Source organism: Pongo abelii, chromosome 10 (assembly GCF_028885655.2).
Source record: "Pongo abelii isolate AG06213 chromosome 10, NHGRI_mPonAbe1-v2.0_pri, whole genome shotgun sequence".
In the NCBI taxonomy this organism is placed as follows: Eukaryota; Metazoa; Chordata; class Mammalia; order Primates; family Hominidae; genus Pongo; species Pongo abelii.
The window spans coordinates 66,724,193-66,749,525 of record NC_071995.2 but is presented as its reverse complement, the minus strand read 5'-3'; the positions used below and the strand labels follow the sequence as shown (position 1 = coordinate 66,749,525).

The following is a 25,333-nucleotide window of genomic DNA, read 5'->3' as shown; positions in this document are numbered from 1 at the left end:
CAATATGTCAATTCTTAGTTTTAAGACAGAGTCTAGGATTAACTCAGCAGTCATAAAATTAAAGAGAGAGACTGTGGTACAAAAAATTTAAAATAAATGAGGAAGTAGGGCATGGTGGCGTGGGCCTGTAGTCCCAGCTATTTGAGAGACTGACATGGGAGGATTGCTTGAGCCCAGGAGGTTGAAGCCAGGCTGGGCAACATAGTGAGACCCCCATCTCTAAATTAAATAAATAAATGAGGTAGGGAAATTAAAACTTTCATACCCAGGACATGCCTGTTCCAACTTTGTAGCCTTCATGCAATACTCAAGGAAGAAGTCTTCATAATTCCTTGGCATAAGTCACACCAATAAAAGTTTTTAAAAATTAGTATGTGAACCTGTGATAGGAAACACGCCCTTCCCTGAGTTTCTCCTCTAGAATGAAAACCCAGTTCTTCAAGAGTAGGCACTGAGGAACTAAATTAAGTTGCCTGAAATTTCCCACTCAGGTGCCCACCACTTCTGGTGTTCAGGAAGACAGAGGCATTTGGGAATTGTGAGGAGCACATTGGCACTCTTGGGGCTCCAACTGAACTGTATTTAAATAAGCAGCAACACACACATTGACTCCCTAAGGACTCAAAGGAGTCCAGTTGGCCGGGTGCAGTGGCTCATGCCTGTAATCCCAGCACTTTGAGAGATTGAGGCGAGTGGATCACTTGAGGTCAAGAGTTTGAGACCAGCCTGGCCAACGTGGCAAAAGCCCGTCTCTACTAAAAATACAAAAATTAGCCAGGCGTGGTGGCAGGCGCCTGTAATCCCAGCTACTAGGGAGGCTGAGGCAGGAGAATCACTTGAACCCAGGAGACAGAGGTTTGCAGTGAGATATCATGCCACTGCACTCCGGCCTGGGAGACAGAGCAAGACCCTGTCTCAAAAATAAATAAATAAATAAATAAAAATTAAAAACAAGTCCATTTGAGGGCATCCTAATTAAGAGTCTAAGGTTGAAGGAATTTTGTAATTCCACAATCTTAGTGAGTTTCTGTGTTGTGTTTTTTAAAGGACATTCAAAAAACAAGGCACAACAAAAGATGAATACAGAGTGGGGGGCATGCAAAACAAGTTCCTAAATAGATGACAGACCTTGTCCATTTACCCACATACGGTTACGATGGAAGCATACAATATTCCTCCTCCTCATTTAGGCTAAGTAGTTCTCCACTGTTGTTCAACAAATAGGTAACAGTCTTTGGAAATAGTCACCCTAGGTTGTACAAAGTTTCTATATATATAGTTTGTTACAAGTAACAAAACTACTTTTAAGACTCACTTATTTCCCCTCCCCACCCCAAATCTAGTCTGTATTTGTTTTGGTATGAATTTTTTGTTTTTATTTTTTGCAAAGCAGCATAGCAATAATCATGATTACAGGACTGCATGAGCTGTAAAAATCATTTGCATATTAGTAAGAATAAAGAAAACAGGAAGACAAGATGAATTCTTTAGAGAAACAACAACAGAAAAAGCACATAATGTAGAGCTGATCAAATTCTGATCCCATCTCAGGCTTCCCAAGCCAGCTGTCTCTAGGGGTGGCATCTATAAATACATATTCAAGAAATTCCTTAGATGATTAGCAAGTTTGGGGAATTACTGTTTTCTATTAGAATCACATTCTTTTAGTTGTCTCCTGTTTATAAGCCCTACACTCTAGCCTATTTGGTGTATTTGTTGGTTCATAATAATGCCCAGCATTTATTATTTCTTGCTCATACTGATTTCTTAATCTATAGAGCCTCATCCTTCTTGTGTCACTCTTTGCCTTTGCAAATTCAGTGCATTACTCAAACCCCAACCCAATACTACTTCCTGAGAGTCTTTTCAGCTGGAGATAGGTTCTTCCTGCTCAGACAACTTGTAATTCTTTTTTTTTTGGAGACAGTGTCTCGCTCTGTCCCCAAGGCTGGAGTGCAGTGGCGTGATCTTGGCTCACTGCAACCTCTGCCTCCCAGGTTCAAGAGATTCTCATGCCTCAGCCTCCCCTGAGTAGCTGGGATTACAGGCGCCTGCCACCATGCCCGGCTAATTTTTGTATTTTTTTAGTAGAGACGGGGTTTCACCATGTTGGCCAGGCTGGTCTCAAACTCCTGACGACAAGTAATCTGTCTGCCTCGGCCTCCCAAAGTCCTGGGGTTACAGATGTGAGCCACTGCACTCAGCCACTACTTGTATTTTTAAATGACACTTTTTAAATGTACTTATGGTATTTCCCCTATTAGAAGAGCTGGATCTGTAATCTCCAATATATTCAGTGCTTACTGTGTGCCAGGTACTACGCTAAGTCTTTATATGCTCTTATTTTGATAGGAAGTTTGCTAAATGAAAGTTAAACTAGAAATGTGTTCAAAATAACTAAAACAATAATAGCATATTATGTTAGAAAACATTCTTGTTATAGTCATCTTCTTAATTTTAATATTCAAAAATACTAAATTTTATGATAAATAAAAAATTACGTACCTGGCTTAAAAATAAATCTACTTTCTATCATCTATATGATTTTAAAATATCAGAATGCTTATGATTACAGAAAAAACTAGAATAGAAAATTTAATTTTCTTATTACATGACAAAGAGACAATCCTGGAATTTGTAAAAACAGAAAATTTTAATTTTTATATAGTTTTATTAATAAGCATACAGAGAAACGCCGATATACCTACATGTTCAAAGTGTCACGATAATATTCTGAAAAGTACAAAATTCAAATGTCTAAATTTTACATGGTAATGCAAAAGAAAAAATTACTGATAACAAGTATATTTTATTAAAAACTTCATTTATCATGAAAATTAGTGAGATTACAAAAATTAAACTATAACTGAATTTCGTACCCTAATGGGTCAAGTCCCTGGTCTAGGAGCATTAGAGAGGACTCTCTTAGCTTCTGCAGCAACTTCCTTAGCTCTTCCTTAGAAAATACCTGATTTTTAAAAAGAAAAATAAGAATGAGAACAAAGACAAGTAGACAAGTATGAACTTAGTTACCTAATCAATCTGATTAGCTTCATATAAGAAGAAATTCCTCTTTAAGATTTATGTAGCCAGAGGCTAGTAAATTAGAGAGGTTCAGGAATTTCAAGGCGAATTCTCAGAGTCAGTCTATATATTTCTAACTGCTTACAAATATGTACACATTTTGGGAAAAAAGTACAAACATTAAAACATTAAAACTGGACTATTACTTTAAGAAAATCCAAGAACAATTACAAATGTAAACACATCTTCACAAAATTAATATTACTACAAAGCATATCAAATCATTAAAATTTAAAACTACAATGCTCTAGAACTTACCAGGTACAGTTTGTGGCGCTCAGAAGATACCATATCTGCTAACTGTAGGCATTCCTGATACTGACCAGTACTGTGCAATATTGTATGAAGCAGAAAACACAACATTGGCAGACAAAGCTTTCTCAGTAAGACCATTTGATGTGTTCTTTCATGGTCTTCTTCAGCATCCTACAAACAGACATCAATAAATCATTTTAACAATTTAAGCTAAAGATCCTTACAAAAAGAAAAGCCAGGTACTGAATCAAACCCAGAATGTAATTGGTAGACAAGATTTAACAGCAAAAAAGTATGAAGATGAACACAGCAGACTACAGAGAGGTTAGAGGTATGACAGTGAAAATAATATGCTTCTGCATTTGTATTTCTAATAAACTTACTATGTCCTGAATAAAAACATGCATAAAAAGAATGAGTTAGAAACTGAATATCATTAGAGCAAAAATCAGAACAGAAAACAATCACCACTTCCATGGATGTTTACACATATAAATAAAGATAGCTCTAAGGAGGCCTGAGAGGACACAGTAGACTGACAGCAATGACTGTTGCTGGGAAAAAGACGATGTGGGGAGGGGCACACTGGGAGGGTCAACTTCATTGCAGACTACTTTGCTTATAAACAAGGAAAATGGAATTTATAATTTCCTTATATAATTTTTAAAAACAGAAAAACAGAACCTATAGATTTGAATAATACAATTAATGAGTCAGAACAGATATATGAGGAAAACAAGCAGAAAAAACAATTGGCATTCCTTTATACATACATGGATCTTTCTTAAAATTGATGTGAACAGTAAAAGTACAGAAAAAAGAGTAAACCTCTTATGCCCACTACATTTACTTACAACAAATTTGAAAATTAAAATAATTAAAAAGTAACCAACCACATAATTTCTTTTTTTTTTCCTTTTCTTTTTTAACCTTTTTCTTCTTTTCTGAGACAGCGTCCCACTCTGTTGCCCAGTCTGGAATGCAGTGGTGCAATCATGGCTCTCTGAAGCCTTGATCTCCGGGCTCAAGCAATCCTCCTACCTCAGCCTCCCAAGTAGCTAAGAACCACAGGCATGTGCCACCATGCCCGGCTAATTTTTTTATTAAAAAATAATAATAATTTTATTATTTGTAGAGATGAGGTCTCCCTATGTTGCCCAAGCTAGTATCGAACTCTTGGGCTCAAGTGATCCTCCTGCCTCAGCCTCCCAAAGTGCTGGGATTGCAGAAATGACACACTACAATTTCTGAAATAATCTTAAAAATAGGAAGGAAATCAATAGCACTAATAGTGTAGAAAAAAAAAAAAAACAGGACAAGCTAAAATAATAACTGCTCCTTTGAAAAGCCTAATGGAATATCTAAAAATATCTTCATGTGAGAGGCTATATTAAATTGCTAAAACATTTTTCAAATGGACATGTAAGTGGAGGGGTTAATCAACAACAAAGTATAATCTGGTAATTATACCAAGGAGTAATTGTACTAATTTGGGCTAATTTAGGTCAGGTTTCCAAACACAGGAAAAATTACTATCAATATTTTGGTCTTGTTTGAAGCATAAATACATAAAAGCAAATATTAAAGTGCTTCTTTACAAGGGAAGCACCTTTATTTCTTTTCTCAAATAGATACTTGCTACCTTCAGAGGTGGATTTAAAATGCTTCAAGGTTTTACTTGTAATTCTTATTAGTGATCCCAACCTAGAACCCAGTAAGAGTAAGAGGACTGCTTCTTTCTGGACCTTTCCATTTGTGCTCCAATGTAGTCTTTCTATGTTAAAGAGGCCGGGTGCCCCTGGCTTCTGACTCCTTGTTGCCTGAAAAGCAGCAGGTTACTTTCTTATCCCACAGGATGAACCCAGACTTGCTTTTCCTAAATCCTGTTGCTGCCATAATATCAGTGTGCTGCAGGCAATCTGTTCTGCTAATTATAATGAATTCCGATACTAGTGGGTGGGCTGCCAGCAACTATCCAGGTTGTAACGGCTGACAGACCCAGCAAATTGCTACAAGGAAAAGCAAATAAACAGCTCTGCTACAACTGAAGACATTTTTCTAATCTGAATGAACAAAAGCTTTGAAATAGCCCGTAAATATGTAAAACAGACGGATTATTTCCACTAGGGATATTTCCACTTTTTTTTTTTTTTTGAGACGGAGTCTCGCTTTGTCGCTCAGGCTGGAGTGCAGTGGCGCGATCTCGGCTCACTGCAAGCTCCGCCTCCCGGGTTCACGCGATTCTCCTGCCTCAGCCTCCCGAGTAGCTGGGACTACAGGTGCCCGCCACCACGCCCAGCTAATTTTTTGTATTTTTAGTAGAGACGGGGTTTTACTGTGTTAGCCAGGATGGTCTCGATCTCCTGACCTCGTGATCCACCCACCTCAGCCTCCCAAAGTGCTGGGATTACAGGCATGAGCCACCGCGCCCCCCCATGTAGTGCCTTACATGTGAGAAAAACTCATTACCTAATATGTGTTGATAGCAAGAGTTGATTGGTACTGATATTACAGCTATTCCTAATCTGAAGACAGTACATTCACCTCAGGAATGCAGTATCATTCATTTACCAAGTACCACTGAAAGCCTCCCATGTGCTCAGCATTATTTTAAGTGCCAGAGTCAAAGAAATAAAAGAAAACAAGGTTACTCCCTTCATGAAGGTTATAGTCTAATGAGGGTAGACATACAAAAAGCAAATAAATTAATATGTTTTATATCAGATTGTGCTAAGTGCTATGAAGAAAACTAATGTAGGATATGGAGATTAAAAGGGACAGGTGTGTGTGTGTGTGTGTGTGTATACACATGCATACATGCTATTTTAAATAGGGTGGTTGGGTTGAGGAGAGGTTCTTGAAAGAGATAACATTTGAGCAGCTGCTGAAAGAAGTACAAAGTCATCCATGCACATGTCTTGGCGAAGGAGCATTCTAGGCAGAGGGGAACCAATGAAGAGGCCCAGAAGGCTAGGATACAGTGACGGGAGAGCAGTAGGACACAAGATTAGGGGGTTAGTTTAAAAAAAAAGAACAAAACAAAAGTATGTATACTCTTGTACATCAAGAAAAGAAACACAGATTTTATTCCCAGTGCAATAAGAAGGCAACAGAAAGTTCTGGGTTAGAGAGTCGCATGTATTTTATTCCGAAAGGGTCACTAGTCCATCTGTATAAGGAACGATTGTATAAAGAACAGTGAGAAGCCAGGGAAGACGTAGAGGCTTGGACTAGAATGTGCTAGAGGCAGAGGTAGTGAAAGATGACCTACCTGCTCCATTCTCTCTACCATCCCTCTGTGCCACCAGCCCCAACACTAAGGGGACTATTCCAGTTATTTAAAAACTTGAGGGGTAGCTATACGAAAACAGCACATAATGCTAGGGCTATTGTGTCAGCCGTGCCTTGTACAAGGGTGGCTGGCCAAACAAGTCAGTGGGGCTGAAATCTAGCCTGTGTTCTGTCTTACATGTCGTGTGCACTTGCCATGGAACCTATCTATGTAAGGGAAGGGAATTCCAATTTTTTTTTTTTTGAGATGGGAGTCTCCCTCTGTTGCCCAGGCTGGAGTGCACTGGCGCAATCTTGGCTCACTGAAACCTCCACCTCCCTGGGTTCAATCGATTCTCCTGCCTCCACCTCCCTAGTAGCTGGGATTATAGGCGCGAACCACCACACCCGGCTAATTTTTTGTATTTGTATTTTTTTTTTTTTTTGAGACAGAGTCTCGCTCTGTTGCCAGGCTGGAGTGCAGTGGCGTGATCTCGGCTCACTGCAACCTCCGCCTCCCAGGTTCAGGTGATTCTTCTGCCTCAGCCTCCCAAGTAGCTGAGACTACAGGCACATGCCACCATGCCTGGCTAGTTTTCTGTAATTTTAGTAGAGACACGGTTTCACCATATTGGCCAGGATGATCTTCATCTCCTGATCTTGTGATCCACCAGCCTTGGCCTCCCAAAGTGCTGGGATTCAGGTGTGAGCCACCATGCCTGGCCAATTTTTTGTATTTTTAGTAGAGACGGAGTTTCACCATATTGGCCAGGCTGGTCTCAAATTCCTGGCCTCATGTGATCTGCCCTCCTTGGCCTCCCAAAAGTGCTGGGATTATAGGGATGAGCCACCATTCCCAGCTAGAATTACAATTTTCTAATTCACATACAAGTGACAAGTGTTAGCAGGGGCCTTGAACAGTGCCCTACGTCATTGACTATGTAAGAGTATTAGGCTCAACAAAGGTGATTAAAATGTTATTAATCATTTAACTGTTCAAGAAATCTCTTTTCTGGATTAGTTTTAAAGAAATAATTGAGACTAAATATTGATTTTAAAATCCCTGATGAAACAAAATGGTGTATCATTCATTGCCTTCCATCTCAACTCCATTTTTTTTTTTTTGAGACAGGGTCTCACTCTGTCACCTAGGCTGAAGTGCAGTGGCACGATCTCGGCTCACTGCAACCTCTGCCTCCTGGGTTCAGGCCATTCTCCTGCCTCACTAGTAGCTGGGACTACAGGCATGCACCACCACACTGGGCTAATTTTTTTGTATTTTTAGTAGAAACGGGGTTTCACCATGTTGTCCAGGCTGGTCTCAAGCTCCTGACCTCAGGTGATCCATCCACCTCAGCCTCTTAAAGTGCTAGGAGTACAGGCGTGAGCCACCACGCTTGGCCTCAACTCCAATTTTATGAGACCCCCAGACTATTTTGTGGCTCTCACTACCTAATCTACTTAATTAATAATTAGAATAGCAAAGATGTATGTATAAATAAAGCATTGAAGTCTTTTCAAAATTTAAGTGACACTTAATTAGCATTTTACAACATTAAAATTTTATCTTCAAGAGAATCAGCATGAATCAGATGAGAAAGGTTTTGCCAGAGGAACCTGCGGAAGGTTTAAAACGAGTCAAAGGAGTTCTATTATGAACGTTAGGATAAAAAGTGGAGACTTGGCTGGGTGCAGTGGCTCACGCCTGTAATCCCAGGCACTTTGGGAGGCCAAGGCAGGTGGGTCACCTGAGGTCAGGAGTTCGAGACCAGCCTGGCCAACATGGTGAGATCCCATCTCTACTAAAAATACAAAAATTAGCTGGGCGTGGTGGTGGATGCCTGTAATCCCAGCTACTTGGGAGGCTGAGGCAAGAGGATCTGGGAGGCGAGCCAAGATTGTGCCATTGCACTCCAGCCTGGGCAGCAAGAGCAAAACTCTTTCTCAAAAAAAAAAAAAAGGTGGCAACACATTGACTCATGCCTCTAATCCCAGCACTTTGGGAGGCCAAGGTGGGAGGACAGCTTGAGGCTAGAAGTTCAAGACCAGCTTGGGCAACACAGCAAGATCCTGTGTCAAAAAAAAAAAAAAAAAAAGCCAGGCATGGTGGTGTGTGCTTGTTGTCCTAGCTACTGGGGAGGCTGAGGCAGAAGGACTGCTTGAGCCCAGAAGTTTGAGGCTGCAGTGAGCTATGATCAAGCCACTGTCCTCCAGCCTGGGTGATAGAGCAAGACCTTGTCTCTAAAACAAAAAAAGAAAAAATAAAGTGGAGACATTTAAGATAATTACTCCATCAGTAATAGTGGCAAATAGGGGCTCAAATTTAGTTTGCTGTCCTGCCTGTATTCTTTTTCCTCCTTCTGGTCAGAGAAGACAGGCTAAAAAAAAATGCAGTAGCTCAAATTAAAGAAAAAGTACTAAATAGATGAGGGTATGAAGAATGGCAAAAGGAAAGATACCAAAAACCACTTATTGTTTTCTTTGTTCAAAATAACACATTGAATATCCAAGAAGCCAGCATTTCCAGCTCTCAGCTCATCAGGTCTACAGAGGATAAACCAAGCTACTCACTGTTTCTGTCATGCACCAGGGTCAAGCTGCAATATCTTTCTCTTATATGACTATTATCTCAGTATCCTTCCTTTCTCCCATCTCAGCTCATCCAAATTCTACCAGTATGTTCAAGATTCAGTCAAATGCTATACATTTCAAGTATACGTTCCAGTTCCCTTTCAGGTGGAAACAATCTTTTCTTTTCCTGGACTCAGAAAATACTTAACCTGTGCCTTTCTTATGGCACTTAATACTTCTGTAACTGGTTCTCAACACAGGCTATATATTATATTAAAGCACTCCAGGTGATTAAAAAAAACAAAAATAAACCCCAGCCCTACCTCAGACCAATTACACCAGAATCTCTGGGAGTTGAACCCTGTAGTATTTTTAAAAAGTTTGCCAGGTCATTAAAATGGACAGCCCAGAGGTGAAAGCCCCTACCTTAGCTATGCCTTACTGATACTACTCGAGTTATCTTTATATCTGTAAATGGAGTGACATACATGTATAATTAAATTTTTAGGTCCATAATTTTTTTAAAATTAGATTTTTGTATCCTGTGTGAACATAGTAAATGTGAACTAATAGTTTATCCAAGAATCAAATATTCCCATTCCCTAGGTAGTATTTTCAGTTTAGCTTAAAACATGGGATTTAGCTATATCTACAATTATGTAAAATCTGTAGATGCTCCCATTTAGAGACAGAACATTTAAAAAAAAGAACATGGTGAGTGTTTTGGTTTTTGGCTATAAATAATGCACACAGCTTACCTCTCTAACATCCACCATCCACCCTCCATCAACAAACAACAAGACGTTATACATTTTCTCCTTCACATCAGCAGTTAGGGCATCCAAATGCCCTTTCCAAATACCAAAATCCATCTGCAAAACAAACACAAGGCAGACATATAATGGATAAAACCCAATAAATAATGTATTTGGAAAATACAGACAGGAACATACATATAGAACATCATTCTAAAGAGTTGACGTTTCAGTCTGTAAATAAGTATCAACAGACTGCAGTTAAGTAAAACGCTAAAATGTTAACTTTGTAAATGAACGCTCATGTCACCTGAAGGCATTTTTCATGTTTGGTTAATTAACTACAGAAAAGTAACTAAACAGATGCATCTTCCAAAGCAGGACATTAACAGGAAGATTACCCGTTATGATCGAAAGATAGTTGCTGAAGAAACGATCTCTTTAAATACACAACATACATTTATAAGATGCAGTAGGCACATCCCAGATCCATATTTAACTTACTTCATATTTCTTTTCTTTGTGTTCATGAGCCACTTTCTCAGTAAAAGTTGGTTGAGGTATCAAAGTAGGTTTTTGTGGAACTGAATTCATATGCTTAAACCACTCATTAAAGGTTTCATGGGCTTCCTAAAATGTAAAATAAAAAAACCAAAATATAAAATAACAAAAGTTTTCACTTTTATTGTTTCACCAACATTTTTAACATTTGATTCTTAGAAATAATTTTGCAGCATCAAGAAATAAAACTGTTCAATATATATTTTTTTGCCTCCAAAAATTCATATCATGAATAAATGTTTTGTCAAGTGACAAACAAGGTATATATATTGTGTTTTCTGGCATATTCTCCAATCTGAGCACCCTGATCATATATGTATCTTGACATTCATCGCTCTGTAACATATGCATGTGTATATGTCTTCTTAACTAGACTATTAGTTTTTAGAGGGCAAGGATAGGGTGCTATCCACAGATTTGGCCCTACTACCTAACCCACTGTAATTACATAATTATTTATTGAATAAAATTTTTTTTTTGTTTTTGAGACAGGACCTTGCTTTGTCACCCAGGCTGGAGTGCATGATCTAATGAAGACAAGGCATGATCTCCGCTCACTGCAGCCTCAACTCCCTGGGCTCATGCGATCCTCCCACCTGAGCCTCTCAAGTAGCTGGGACTACAAGTACATGCTACCATGCCTGGCTAATTTTGTTATTTTTTTGTAGAGATGCAGGGGTCTCACTGTGTTGCTCAGGCCAGTCTTGAACTCCCAGGCTCAAGTGATCCTTCTGCCTTGGCATCCCGAAGTGTTGGGATTATAGGCGTGAGTCACCGCATCTGGCCTTGAATGAATTTTGAATGAGTATGCTGCTATTTTAGTCATAACAAACCTAGAGCATCTTGCTTTTTCTCAGTTATTGAAAAAAGCAGAAATTTAAAGCTGAGACATGCATCACAAAATCTTAAGAAAACATAATTTCCAGACATCATAGACACTATCTACCATGTGAGATGATCTTGGTTGGTTAGCATTGATTAGAGAATCATGCTAATGAAGATAAGGTCATGAAGTCAATCCCCTTGTGGATGAGTCAGCACTATAGTCACAAGAGAGGTAAGATGAACCAACACTACTTCTAGAAAAAAGTTCAAATTCTGAGAGTGAATCCGAAAAATCATCATGAAGATAGGCACATCTGTGGCTTTCTTTACAGTCTCACCAAATAAGCTCTGATGCACAAATGTTCTCGGATAGCATTATCATCTTCAGCAGGAAGTGGACTTTCCATTCCTTGTTCCTCCCACTGATTATAGATTTCTGCTATAGAATCCTGAGGAATTTTCACAAATACTTCTTTTGCAGCTTCGTGCTTTTTTGATGCTGTGAAAAAAGATACACAATTTTGAATGCCTATGGACTTCTCTGTAATGGTTTCTAAAGGAATCAAATCACTGGTTTACCAATTTTACAGTGACCTGTAACTATTTCAGGGCCCAAGGTGTAAAGGTCTTGGTGATCTTTGTACCTGATAGACTGGCTTTTTCCTATCTCAATGTGATACTATCACAAAAGGATACATCAAATGCAGTTACTTTTACATACTTCTATGTCTTAAAGCAATTCATTTTTCAAAGTCGGATAGCCTTGAGATTATTTGCAAAATTGATTAGGACAATGAAAATTCACCATTAAAATATATTTTGTTTCATAATACCAGGTTTGATAGATAAAGAGTGGCTGGTTTTCTCCTCCCTATGGAAGGATCAAAAACAAAAAACAACCCCCCTGCCCCAAATTCAAAAATACACGAATTTGAACAAAAATGTTTTAAAAAAGAATAAAAAGTCTGGGTGTGGTGGTTCACACCTATAATCCCAGCACTTCAGGAGGCCGAGGTGGGAGGATTGCTTCAGGCCAGGAGTTCGAGACCCACCTAGGCAACATAGTGAGACCCCATCTCTAGAAAAAATTTTTTAAAAATTAGGTGGGTGTGGTGGTGGGTGCCTGTAGTCCCAGCTACTTGGGAGGCTGAGGTAGGAAGAAGAATGGAGCCCAGGAGTTTGAAGATGCATAAAAATATATCATACCCAAGAATTTTCTCATAATTGCATTGCCTTGTTTCAGTGCTTCTGCCCTCTGCGCTGGGTCAAATACCAACCAGTCAATTACATCAATTTTTAAACGATCCTCCTATTTATTAAAGGGGAAAAAAAGAAAAAGGAACATCAGGGTTTTTTTTTTTAAAAGATATTCTACAAATTAGTAGAATTAACTTACACCTGTACTTCCGGTAAACATCATTTTCTCTCAAGTTATAGAAAATTATGAAAGCATCTAACTTTCCTTAGTGTATTTTCATATTTAACAGCTCTTTATTAAATTATAGAAAATACTGCTGGGCATGCTGGCTCACACCCGTAATCCCAGCACTTTGGGAGGCCCAGGTGAGAGGATCTCTTGAGCTCATGAGTTCAAGACCAGCCTGGACAACATGGCAAAACCCCTTCTCTACAAAGAATACAAAAAATTAGCCGGGCATGGTGGCATATGCCTGTAATCCCAGCTACTCAGGAGACTGAGGGAGGGTGGCTTGAGCCTAGAAGGCGAAGGTTGCAGTGAGCAGAGATAGCGCCACTGCACTCCAGCCTTGGTAACAGAGCTAGACCTTGTTGTCTCAAGAAAATAAAAATAAAAATAAATTATGGAAAAAACTTACTGGATTATTAATATGGAATTATATATTGTATGCCTCACCAACTTAACCATGTGATTCCTTTAAATGCTACTCTAAAATAGTTTTCTTAGATATAACTTTCTATTCCTTTCTGAAAATATGAGTAAGCAATCTACATAAGTTAATGATTAATCAAGTATTTAAAATAACCTGATGAGCAACAAGCCAAAGCTGGAATTTTTTTCTATTAAAGAAGCTCCTTTAACATACTACCATAAGTAATCCTTTACATAAGACTTTAAATTTAAAAGGTCTGGGCTGACAAAGAAACATTCTTAAAAAAGAATAATAGAACTTCTTTTTATGAAGGGAGAAGTTCACCAAGGAATAACATAAAAGATTATTAGAAGTTATACAAACCTCTGCCCCCCTATCCCAAATTACCTCAGTAGTGCCAGTATCTAGGGCTGGGGCCAGGTCATGATGACTAAATTCACCATTATCTTTCTTTCGAATATTCTCAACTACAGTTTTTGTTATTGTTGCAACATCCAAATCTAAATAATTTTTTGAAGCGACAAAAAACAAAGATTAATCATTGATACTAATATTCTGTAAATCGTCATAATGATTCAGTAAATTTTGAACAGTAATTCCTCAAAAATAAAATATGTAAGATATGAAAGATATTTATATAAAAGAAAATGCCAGAATTAAAAGATATTTTACATATGAGTTACAGCATAAGCAACTTTAGTCCTAAAACAGAAATTCCCTGAAAATTTTATTCCTTTTTTCCCCTCAACAGAAATAAGATTTAAAACTATAAGGACAAATGTTACTACAGCCAAAATGAATATTTGCCTAGAAAGGCCAAAAGACAAAGTTTTCAACCATTTTTACCTGCTTCTTTAGCCAACTCCAGGCAATGGTGGCGCTGTTCAAATTCTGTAACACTTTCCAAAAATAATGCATACTGGGCAACAGCTAGGTCTTGAGGCAAATGACAGGTATAAAATGCTATAAGATTTGTATGCTTCTCTCTTATTAAAAGCTAAAAAATAGAAAAAGATCAAAGTATGTCAATAATAAAATAAAAAGTATACTTCAAAATTTCAAATGTATTCAGGAGAGGTTCATACAGATGTGGATTTGTGTTGCTAAACAGAATAATTTTATTTTATATTTATTTATTTGTTTGAGACAGGGTCTCACTCTGTCACCCAGGCTGGGGTATAGTGGCATAATCATGGCTCACTGCAACGTGTCTCCTGGGCTCAGGTGATCCTCCCACCTCAACCTCCCGAGTAGGTGGGACTACAGGCACATGCCACTATGCCCTGCTAATTTTTTGTATTTTTTTTTTTAGTAGAGATGGCTTTTCACTATGCTGCCCAGACTGGTCTCAAACTCCTGGGCTCAAGTGATCTGCCCACCTTGGCCTCCTAAAGTGCTGGGATTACAGGCATGGGCCCCTATGTCCAGCCCAGAATAATTTTAAATTCCAAAAAGTGAGTACAGTTGGCTCTTAAACTGCACAGGTTTGAACCGTGGATTTTTTTCGATAAATATATTGGAAAATTGGCTGGGTATGGCAGCTTGTGCCTGTAATTCCAGTACCTTGGGAGGCTGAGGCAGAAGTATCACTTGAGACCAGGCCTGGTAGCTCTTGCCTGTAATCCCAGCAATTTGGGAGGCTCAGGCAGGCGGATCACCTAAGGCCAGGAGTTCAAGACCAGCCTGGCCAACAAGACAAAACCCTGTCTCTATTAAAAATACAAAAATTAGCCAGGCGTGGTGGCGCATGCCTGTAATCTCAGCTACTTGGGAGGCTAAGGCAGGAGAATCACCTGAACCTGGGAGGCGGGTTGCAGTGAGCTGAGATCATTCCACTGCACTCCACATTCCAGCCTGAGTGACAGTGAGACTCTCTCTCAAAAAAAAAAAAAAAAAAGTATCACCTGAGGCCAGGAGTTTGAGATTAGCCTGGCCAACAAGTGAGACCCAGTCTGTACAAAAAAAAATAAAAAATAAGTTTGCTGGCCATGGTGGCATGTGTCTATAATACCAGCTAACTTGAGAGGTTGAGGGGAGAAGACTGTTTGAGCCCAGGAGTCTGAGGGTTACAATGGGCTATGATCTAACCAGTGAACTCTAGCCTGAGTGACAGAACAATATCCTATCTCTAAATAAATAAACATTAATTTAAATATATATATATATGAGAACATTTTTTGGAGATTTGTGACAATTTGAAAAATATTCACGCTTGAAACCAAGAGGCGGAGGGTACAGTGAGCTGAGATTGCGCCATTGCACTCCAGCCTTGGCGAGAAAGTGAGACTCCGTCTCAAAAAAAAAAAAAGACTCACAAACAAATTAATATCCTAGAAATACTGAGTAAATTAAGAAAAAGCTAGGTAGGCTGGTGGCTCACACCTGTAATCCTAGCACTTTGGAAGGCCAAGGCTGCCAGATCACCTGAGGTCAGGAATTTGAGACCAGCCTGGCCAATGTGGTGAAACCCTGTCTCTACTAAAAATACAAAATTAGCCAGGGGTGGTGGTGTATGCCTGTAATACCAACTACTTGGGAGGCTGAGGCCAGAGAATCGCTTCACCCCGGTGAGGCAGAGGTTGCAGTGGCAGTGAGCCAAGATCATGCCACTACACTCCAGCCTGGGCATCAAAGTGAGACACCATCTCAAAAAAAAAAAAAAAAAGTTATGTCATAAATCCATTATATGTAGATTCCGGTCTATTTTATCACTTACTACTATAAAATATATATGAATCTATTATAAAAAGTTAAAATTTATCAAAACGTACACACATTTACAGACCATACATTGTGGTCTAGAGAAATGTAAACAAGCATACAGATGCAGTATTAAATCATAACTGCATACAACTAACTGTAGTAGATACTATACTACTGTAATAACTTTATAGCCACTTCCTGCCACTACTGGGGTGAGCTGAAGTGCTGTGAGTATCCATTTAAAATGCCGTGTGATGCTAATTATCTCTGAAGAGCCGTTGGTCTCTTCAGTTGCATACTGCAATAAAAAGTAATCTTTCCCAGGTCTCGTGTTTTTTTAATGCAATACTATAAACCCTTACTAACACCATAGGAGCCATGCAAAGTGCCAGTAGTGATACTGGAAGTTCTCCCAAGAAGCAGAGAAAAGTCATGAGATTACAAGAAAAAGGTGAATTGCTTGATATACTGTAGATTGAGATCTGTAACTGTGGTTGTCCATTTCAAACAGACAATTCATCTTGTAAACAGACAACATAAACTTACAGTATTAACAGGTACAGTATAGTACTATAAATGTAGTTTCTCTTCCTTATGATTTTTATTATTTATTCTTTTTTTTTAACTTTTAAAAGTTATTTATTAATTTTTAAACTTAAAAAAAAAAAAGACAGGTCCAGGCCAGGTGTGGTGGTTCATGCCTGTAATCCCAGCTCTTTGGGAGACTGAGGGGGGTGGATCATGAAGTCAGGCGTTCAAGATCAGTCTGGCCAACATAGTGAAACCCCATCTCTACTAAAAATACAAACAATTAGCCAGGCACCTTTAATCCCAGCTACTCGGGAGGCTGAGGCAGGAGAACCACTTGAACCTGGGTGGCGGAGGCTGCAGTGAGCTGAGATGGTGCCACTGCACTCCAGCCCGGGTGACAGTGCAAGACTCCGTCTAAAAAAAAAAAAAAAAAAAGACAGGTTTTCGCTGTTTCCTAGGCTAGTCTTGAACTCCTGGGCTCAAGCAATCCACCCACCTCTGCTTCCCAAAGTGCTGGGATTACAGGTGCAAGCCACCACGCCCGGCCTGACTGGTTTTTTTTGAGACGGTCTCATTCTGTCAGCCAGCTGGAGGGCAGTGGCAAGATCATAGCTCACTGCAACCTCCAACTCCTGGGCTCACTCAATCTTCCTGCCTCAGCCTCCCGAGTGGCTGGGTTTACAGATATGAACCACTGTGCCCGGCTAATTTAAAAACATTTTTTGTAGTAGAGAGAAAGGTCTCCCTATGTTACCCAGACTGATCTCAAACGTCTGGACTCAAGCAGTCCTCTCGCCTCTGCCTCCCAAAGTGTTGGGATTACAGGTATGAGCCACCTCGATGAGCCCCTTATGATTTTCTTAGTAATGTTTTCTTTTCTCTAACTTACATTATCGTAAGAATACAGTACAGTTGAGCTTTGAACAACATGGGATTGAACTGTGCAGGTCCTCTTCTGCACAAATTTTTTTCAACTCAACTTAGAAAATACAGTATTATCTGGATGTGAAATCTGCAAATATGGAAGGCCGATTTTTCGTATATGCAGGTTCTGCAGGGCCAACTGTGGGACATGAGTATACACAGATTTTGTTATATGTGGGGGTCCTGGAGCCAATCCCCCAAGTATACTAAGGGATGACTGTATATAATACATGTAATATACAAAATGTGTTAATTGTGTGTTTATGTTATTGGTATGATTTCTGGTCAGCAGTAGGGTATCAGTAGTTAGGTTTTTGGGGAGTCAAAAGTTACAGCGAATTTTTGATTGTGTGGGGCGGTGGGGGTTGTTTTCCTAATCCCTGCATTATTCAAAGGTCAACTGTGCTGATAATTAAAAGATCTCTTATGGATTCTGATGCTTTCTTACCATTGAGAATTAAAATAGCATCATTCTGAGTTTTGTTTTCGTTAAAATAGTAAAAAACAATCAGGTTGTAGGTTCTCAAAGTTTACCTGTATGTATGTCTTTAAAACTTCAATAGAAACTTCCTCCTTCATAGGAAAAAAAGACATAATTATAAATACACTGCTTATATGAAAGTAATAAAATTTTTGATATAAATTCCATTATTAAATAATAATTGTAATGTTTACCACTGAGCAGTAACTATACACCAAGCTAAGTGCTTACCAAAGTTCATCTACTGCCTGATTTAACCTTACCATAACTCTTTTTGGGTAGTTACTATTATTGTTCACATTTTACAAAGGATGAAATTAAGACCAAGGGAAGTTTTATTTACCCAGAGTTACACAGATAGAAGCTGCTGAATAAGGGTATATACTCAGGACTCTTACTCCAAAGCCCAAGCTTTCAACTACTGTATCATTCACTTTCTACATGTACTCTGACCAAAATGTTACCTTCTTTTTTAGGAAAAAAGCAACAAAACAACAACCAACAAAGTTTTAAAATCTCACATAGCACTCACTTTGTTTAGTTAGCTTAGCTGGTTGATTTAAAGCTGGGTACAGACAAGGATAAAGTTATGAATTTATTAAAAACCAGTTAACCAACAGCATTCTGTGGCCACAGACTAGAACCCTAAAGGGCCACTCTCAGTGAGTTATCATTGAGTGACTGACTATACAAGACTATATGGAAGACTTTTGGTTCCTTATCACCATTTCTAGAAAACAATAACAAAAAAAGTAGTGTTTTCTTGACAATAGGTATATAGCATCAACATTACAGAGAAGAAGAAATTGTTCATTTTTATATACCTTGGTCTGTAGTCCCAGAGTACGGAAAAACAAAATAAGGTGAGTCATAAAGCGAAGGAGGTGTCCAGGTAGATTGTTTCTGCTTTTGGAAAGCCATTTGCTAAACTCATCCATCAAACCTACAAGCCATCAAAGTGAAGATTCAACAATAGGAATAAAATCAAAAGAAAAAAATAAACATTACCAAGAACATTTACTTCACTCCTATAGTGCTTTCAAGTCACTGTCTCATAATTAATAGCCATGATATAACTCTATACCCTCTTTGAAAGAGTTTGGGTTCAACCCAAACTTTATTTTATAAAAACCAAATGAAAGGTCACCTCTGACATAAAGTAAATAGTTGCATTCAAATAGGTTAATATTTATCAAGATTAAAAGATATGGTAAGTCATATGCATTGTTTGGATAACTTTAAAAAATCACTATAAGACAATGAAGAACTCATAAAGAGTAAAATAAAACTGGCTGGTTGTAGTCGCTCATGCCTGCAATCCCATGTCTATAACATATAGCACTTTGGGAGGCCAAGGAGGGAAGATCACCTGACGTCAGGAGTTGGAGACCAGCCTGGCCAACATAGCGAAACCCCGTCTCTACTAAAAATACAAAAATTAGCCAGGTGTAGCAGTGCGCACCTGTAATCCCAGCTACTCAGGAGGCTGAGACTGAAGGATCTTGTGAACCCAGGAGACGGAGGTTGCAGTGAGCTGAGACTGAGCCACTGCACTCCAGTCTGGGTGACAGGGTGAGACTTTGTCTCAAAAAAAATAAAACAAAACAAAAAAAACACAAAGTAAAATAAAACCATATCTTACCATCAATGTCTCCCAGGATAAGAAACTTTTGAACTATATGATAATGTTCTTGATTCTCTTCCAGAACTCTCTGAAAAAAAAGTTTTTAATTTTCCATAAATCTTCTAGCAGTCATTCTGTAGTATATATTCATTGTTAAACTAAAAATGTTAAACTTTTGAAGGAACATATAGAAAGAAAAAGCTGGAAATGAAGGGCCTCAGAAAGATCAAAACAAAATAAAACATGGAAAGGATACTGCCTTTGGAATATACTCACAGCTTACAAATCCAGAACTGAAAAGCATCTTTGAAAGTAGAGACCTATGTTATAACAATTTAATCTCTCAATGGTATTAAACTTTTATTCTTATATTTTATTCCTATTTACCTTGGCCCTACACATGGTGGACCAGAAAGGAAGAACTCATGTGACCTAAGCAAAATAAACTATTAAGATTTCTTTCAACATGAGCAGCAGTACATGAAAGCATTCTTTGAGTATACTCTTCTGTACATGGCACCAAGGGTGAAAAAAAAACAAAATAGTGATCAGGTACAGAGTAGAGAAAACCTTTTCTAACTTATTTGCAGCTTGATTTTTTGAAGAATATAGTTCATTTTTTGTTGTCAAACATATTTTAATTTTTATTTAGTTGGCTGTCTAAATTTTCTTTCAGCATTTATTCATTTTTACATTCAAACCTTTGCTCTATCTGGAATTTATTTTAGTTACATGGCATGAAGTAGGATCTAGCTTTGTTTTCTTCTGGATGGAAAGCCAATTATGCCAGCACCATTTATTTAAATAAACCATCCCTTTCCCTCTGAAACTAAAGGTCACCTCTGACATCTGTTAAGTTCTCATATATACTTGGATCTAATTTGGACTTTGTATTCCACTCATCTATTTATTTTCACGTCAGTTCTATACTGTTTTGTTGTATCTTCATTTAAGTGTTATTATTGAGTAACGCAAGTACCCTCTAACTGCTTTTTTTGCTTTGAGTGTGGTTTTTTTTGTTTGTTTGTTTGTTTTTGAGACAGAGTCTCACTTTGTTGCCCAGGCTGGAGTGCAGTGGTACAATCACGGCTCACTGCAGCCTCCACCTCCCTGGGCTCAGGTGATCCTCCCACCTCAGCCTCCTGAGAAGCTGGGACTACAGGAGCATGCCACCACACCTGGCTAATTTTTAAGATTCTATAGTTTTTTAAATGAAGGGCTTGAAACCCTGGATTAATTTTTTATTCCTAGATCTCTTTAGTTTTGGTCACTCGTTTAAATGGAACTTTTGGGGAGGGGGTACTAAATCCTTTTCTAAATAGTTATAGCAAGTACAGAAAGACTTGACTTTTAAAAAAAACGTTGTCTTGTATCTGGCTACTTTAACAAATTCTCTTATTAATTCTAGTAACTTACTGAGCTTTAAGTTTCTAGACTAATATTTTTATCATATATAAATGTTCTTCCCTTTCTAGTATTTATATCTGTTCCTTAATTTTCTTGTTTTATTTCATTAGCTAGAATATCCAAAATAATAGACTGGTAATAAACTCTTGACAGAAAAAGCATTAATTTCCTTACTATATCAAGTGCTCCTATATAATAATAAGAAAAATATAAAACCCCACAGAAAAATAGCTAAAAGATATGAACAAAAAATTCACAAATGGTCAATAAACATAAGGAAACATGCTCAGCCTTATGAATAGACAAGAAAATGTGAGTAGAACAGCAAGTTCCTATTTCCCATCTACTCTGATGGATTGGCAAAACATAAAAAGTGTGACATTTGAGGCTGGTGAGAAATTCAATAAATTACTTGTGGAAGTATGAATTAACTGCCACAACCAGGTAATAAATTATTTTTCCATTTCAATTTTTTCTTTTTTTTCTGAGACGGAGTTTCGCTCTTGTTGCTCAGGCTAGAGTGCAACATTGTGATCTTGGCTCACTGCAACCTCTACCTCCTGGGTTCAAGTGATTCTCCTGCCTCAGCCTCCCAAGTAGCTGGGATTACAGGCATGCAGCATCCATTTCAAAATGTTTCTTTACCTACCTACCTACCTACCTATTTAATTTTTCTTTGAGACAGGGCCTTGCTCTGTTGCCCAGGCTGGGGTGCAGTAGTACAATCACAGCTCACTGAAGTCACGATCCTCCCACTTCAGCCTCTGGAGGAGCTGGGACTACAAGTGGGTGCACCACCATACCCAGCTAATTTTTTTTTAGAGACGAAGTTTTGCTATGCTGCCCAGGCTGGTCTAAATTCCTGGCCTCAAGTGATCCTCCCATCTTGGCCTCCCAAGTGCTGGGATTACAGATGTGAGCCACCATACCTGGCCTTTTTATTTATTTTTATTGTATATATTTTTAAGGTATACAACCTGATGTCTTCAGAGAATTCATTCAGAAACACTGTATGTATGTATATACAATGTATAAAGCATATACTTATTTATACTCCTTAACCTGGTAACCCTGCTTTCAGGAAACTTATCCCAAAGAAACAGAAGGACTAGTAGCTAAGTACACACACATGTAACTTCATTACAGCACTAGAAATAACCTAAATATTACCCAAAGGGGAATGATTAAAATAAATCATACATTATTCTAAAGGACATTATGTATTTATTAAAAAGAATAAGGTTAAGTGAAAATGAATAAACTAACTTGGAGATTATCATTAAATGAAAAAAATCAAGCTGTAGAGTAATATATGTAGTACAATGTGAAAAACACAAAAATCAAAATTCTAAATTGGAATATCTACATTATTTACACTTATTTGTGAGATCATGGAGAGAAATATAGAAGGATACATATCAGTATGTTTTATCATCTCAGGGGAATAACCATAAAAGGGTAGAAATTACTATAAAGGCTTTATTTATACATTCTTAAATTATTTTATTGTTACAAGTACATACAATATTACTACAGTTGTTTAAGCATTTTTAAAAGAATATAATTTTTAGAAAATATTAGATTTTAAGATCTAGGAAAATAAAGTCTTAATAATTTTCCATAATGTGTTTTAAATTTTAAAAAAGGAATAAATATAGCTTACGTGCATATACTTAGATGAAATTAATCCGAAACAAAAAACTAAAAATGATGTATCATTTATGTAATTAAGTTTCTTCCTTTCAAAGAATGATTCTTATTTTAATAGGTGAGAAAAAGAAGGGAGAAAGTTCCACCTTTTTCCTTTCAGCTACAGTGCACAACAGAATAACACTGTTTCCTATTCCAGATACCTAACATATTCCTATTAACATTTACCTTTTTATCAGTAGCTTGAAGTTCCTCAAAAACCTTTTCTAAGGTCCAGCTTCAAAAGAAACAACGGGAAAAGAATAATGTTAATAATATGAAAAAGGGCTGTAAAATGAAACATCAAAGAGCATGCTACAAATCACCATGACTCAAAACAATCCAACAAACTCACTTTGCTTCCAGATATTCTCTAGGGAGTTCTTCAGTTTCATCCAGAGTTGCTACTGACGTCTGGATCTCCTGTTCTACCAGACTGTCCACCATCACCCGGAAGTAGGCCCAAACTGTGTCTTCCCAGGTGTCACAGACAGGCAGCAGCTTTTTCCCCATTACAAAACAGAAACATATAGACATATTCAACAGAAAAGAAAGGAAAAGCAATTACATCCAATGATACAGACTATAAAATCACTTTATAATGATATAAAACACGGCAGATTTTAAAAAAATTATGCCAAATAACCTTTCCCCCGCCAACTACATCTTCTAAGATGTTTGAACTGTTCAGATTTTTTCATACTGTTAACAACAACATCAGTTTTCCAGGCTGATATGACATTTCAACTGATTAGTATAGTATCCCTAAAGATAGCTATAATATGTAGGGAGTAGTGGGTTGTGAGAAAACATGCATATGTAAGACATCCCAAGGACTCACTGTGCCTTTCTGGCACATTTCTGCGTACAGCTATGTATTTTAAGTCATCAATAAATGTGTGTTGGAGTTAAATTTGCAATTCTTAGTTAAAAACTGAAATCTGATTTCATTCATTAAAATACCATGCATGTTATGGGATACATCAAATTAAGCAGAACAAGTCACTATCTGATTCATGATTATCTCTATCATTGCTACACTTCAGTATGTATATACTTAAGTATACAAACTTAAGTTTATATTTGTTATATACAATTGTTAGAATATTTTATGTATTTAATTTTGCTCCACAGAAAAAATTTAAACATTAAAACAGATTGCATACCTGCTTAAGATTCCCACTTAAAGCTGCATAAATCGCTCTCTCGTATCTATTAAAAAGCTCCTAAAACACAATGAATATAAACAAATTTGAAATATTGTTTTTCTTAGTATGTCAATTTTCCTTATAATGTGGAGTCTTGCAATCTCTTCTAGACTGAACCTATTCACTTGATAGTTTTTAAACTTTAGTGAAAGATCTAGTGGGGTAATAACAAGGAAGAAATTCAGTGTGATGAAATAATAAATGCTGAAATCTAGAGGAAAAAGTAAAACATTTAAATGCCAAATATTGGGTGAAAGCAGATCCAACTCTAGTGGATGCTCTGAATATTTAAAATCAAATTTTATTTTATTTATTAATTTTTTTTTTTTTTTTTTGAGACAGTCTCGCTCTGTCACCCAGGCTGGAGTGCAGTGGCGCGATCTTGGCTCACTGCAAGCTCCGCCTCCCGGGTTCATGCCATTCTCCTGCCTCAGCCTCCTGAGTAGCTGGGATTACAGGCGCCCGCCACTACGCCCGGCTAATTTTTTTGTATTTTTAGTAGAGAAGGGGTTTCACCGTGTTAGCCAGGATGTCTCGATCTCCTGACCTCGTGATCCGCCCGCCTCGGCCTCCCAAAGTGCTGGGATTACAGGCGTGAGCCACCGTGCTCGGCCTTTAAAATCAAATTTTATTCCAGATACAATCTATATAGTTATTTACTCCTAGAATGTTTCTCAATACCTGACATTCTCTGATACTGACCTGATACTCTCTGATACTGACCTATGTACAACATCAAAACAAGGAATGCATTAGTTTGCATCTAATTCCTATGTAGAACTAACTAATTCCCCATTTTACTTTTGGGATTCTATTAATGGTATTTCCAGTTTTCTTATCATCCAAACAAGAGACTTCAGAGACTCTTACTGCATAACTGAGTCCACCTCTGCCTTCTGTGTCTAATCACCGGTCCTGACCAGTGTCTCTTCCTTCCTTTCCATTACCATCAATACTATCCTAGGAAAGACCGTTATGACTTAGTGTCCAAATAATTCTGACAGGCTCCTAATTACTTTCTCAGGCTTTTGTCAATCTAATTTTAATTATATTTTTTCTACTGCCATGCTGATCTTCTTAAAAACACTTCTGCCATGTGCCCTAAAGCTTTTACCACCCTGACATCCAATTCCACAAGCAAACTTTAGGCCTTTTTCAAGGTAAAGTACCATATTTATTGTAGTATTTATGTGTTTTTTAAACTGTTTGACAGATGTAAAACTGTGCTACCATTTTTATTAACTTTTCATCATTTTATGTATCACTAATGAAGTTTTTGAGTATTCTTCTCTTAACTCCATTTTCCTGTAAGTCCTGTGGGGTTTTTGCACAATGTTGCACATTGTGATGACTTTGAATACCTATGTCGTGTTACAACAGAACTAACTGTATTTCCTTTATGAGCATTCTACTCCAACCTGGTAGACCCACCTTACTTTGAGTTTCCCAATCTATGTATCCCACCTAGAATTCCTTCCTCTTGTTTTTCATTCTCAACAACGCAAATCCTACTAAGTTTTAAAAGTTCAATTCAATTCTTTCCTCAGGGAAGCAGCTTTAAGCTTTAGCCCAGTACTTTTTCTCTAAATTCATTT

The 25,333-nt window shown here is 37.8% G+C and overlaps 1 protein-coding gene across 3 annotated transcripts in view; it reads right to left on the bottom strand.

Moving 5' to 3' along the window:
• Positions 1 to 2,634: 2,634 nt before the first annotated feature.
• The window catches only part of NUP107 (nucleoporin 107), a 56,708-nt gene continuing 34,009 nt past the window's right edge, over positions 2,635 to 25,333 (bottom strand). For all 3 annotated transcript variants that reach the window (XM_024256704.2, XM_054527393.1, XM_024256705.2), the window contains 14 exons: positions 23,697 to 23,756; positions 22,886 to 23,031; positions 22,720 to 22,768; positions 19,453 to 19,522; positions 18,635 to 18,753; positions 17,864 to 17,902; positions 14,018 to 14,168; positions 13,559 to 13,671; positions 12,528 to 12,630; positions 11,660 to 11,820; positions 10,440 to 10,565; positions 9,939 to 10,052; positions 3,343 to 3,510; positions 2,635 to 2,968 (listed from right to left, as the gene is read on the bottom strand). In XM_024256704.2, coding sequence (XP_024112472.1) covers positions 2,861 to 2,968; positions 3,343 to 3,510; positions 9,939 to 10,052; positions 10,440 to 10,565; positions 11,660 to 11,820; positions 12,528 to 12,630; positions 13,559 to 13,671; positions 14,018 to 14,168; positions 17,864 to 17,902; positions 18,635 to 18,753; positions 19,453 to 19,522; positions 22,720 to 22,768; positions 22,886 to 23,031; positions 23,697 to 23,756 — 1,527 coding nt within the window. In that variant the 3' untranslated portion in view covers positions 2,635 to 2,860. The remainder of the gene's footprint in view (positions 2,969 to 3,342; positions 3,511 to 9,938; positions 10,053 to 10,439; positions 10,566 to 11,659; positions 11,821 to 12,527; positions 12,631 to 13,558; positions 13,672 to 14,017; positions 14,169 to 17,863; positions 17,903 to 18,634; positions 18,754 to 19,452; positions 19,523 to 22,719; positions 22,769 to 22,885; positions 23,032 to 23,696; positions 23,757 to 25,333) is intronic.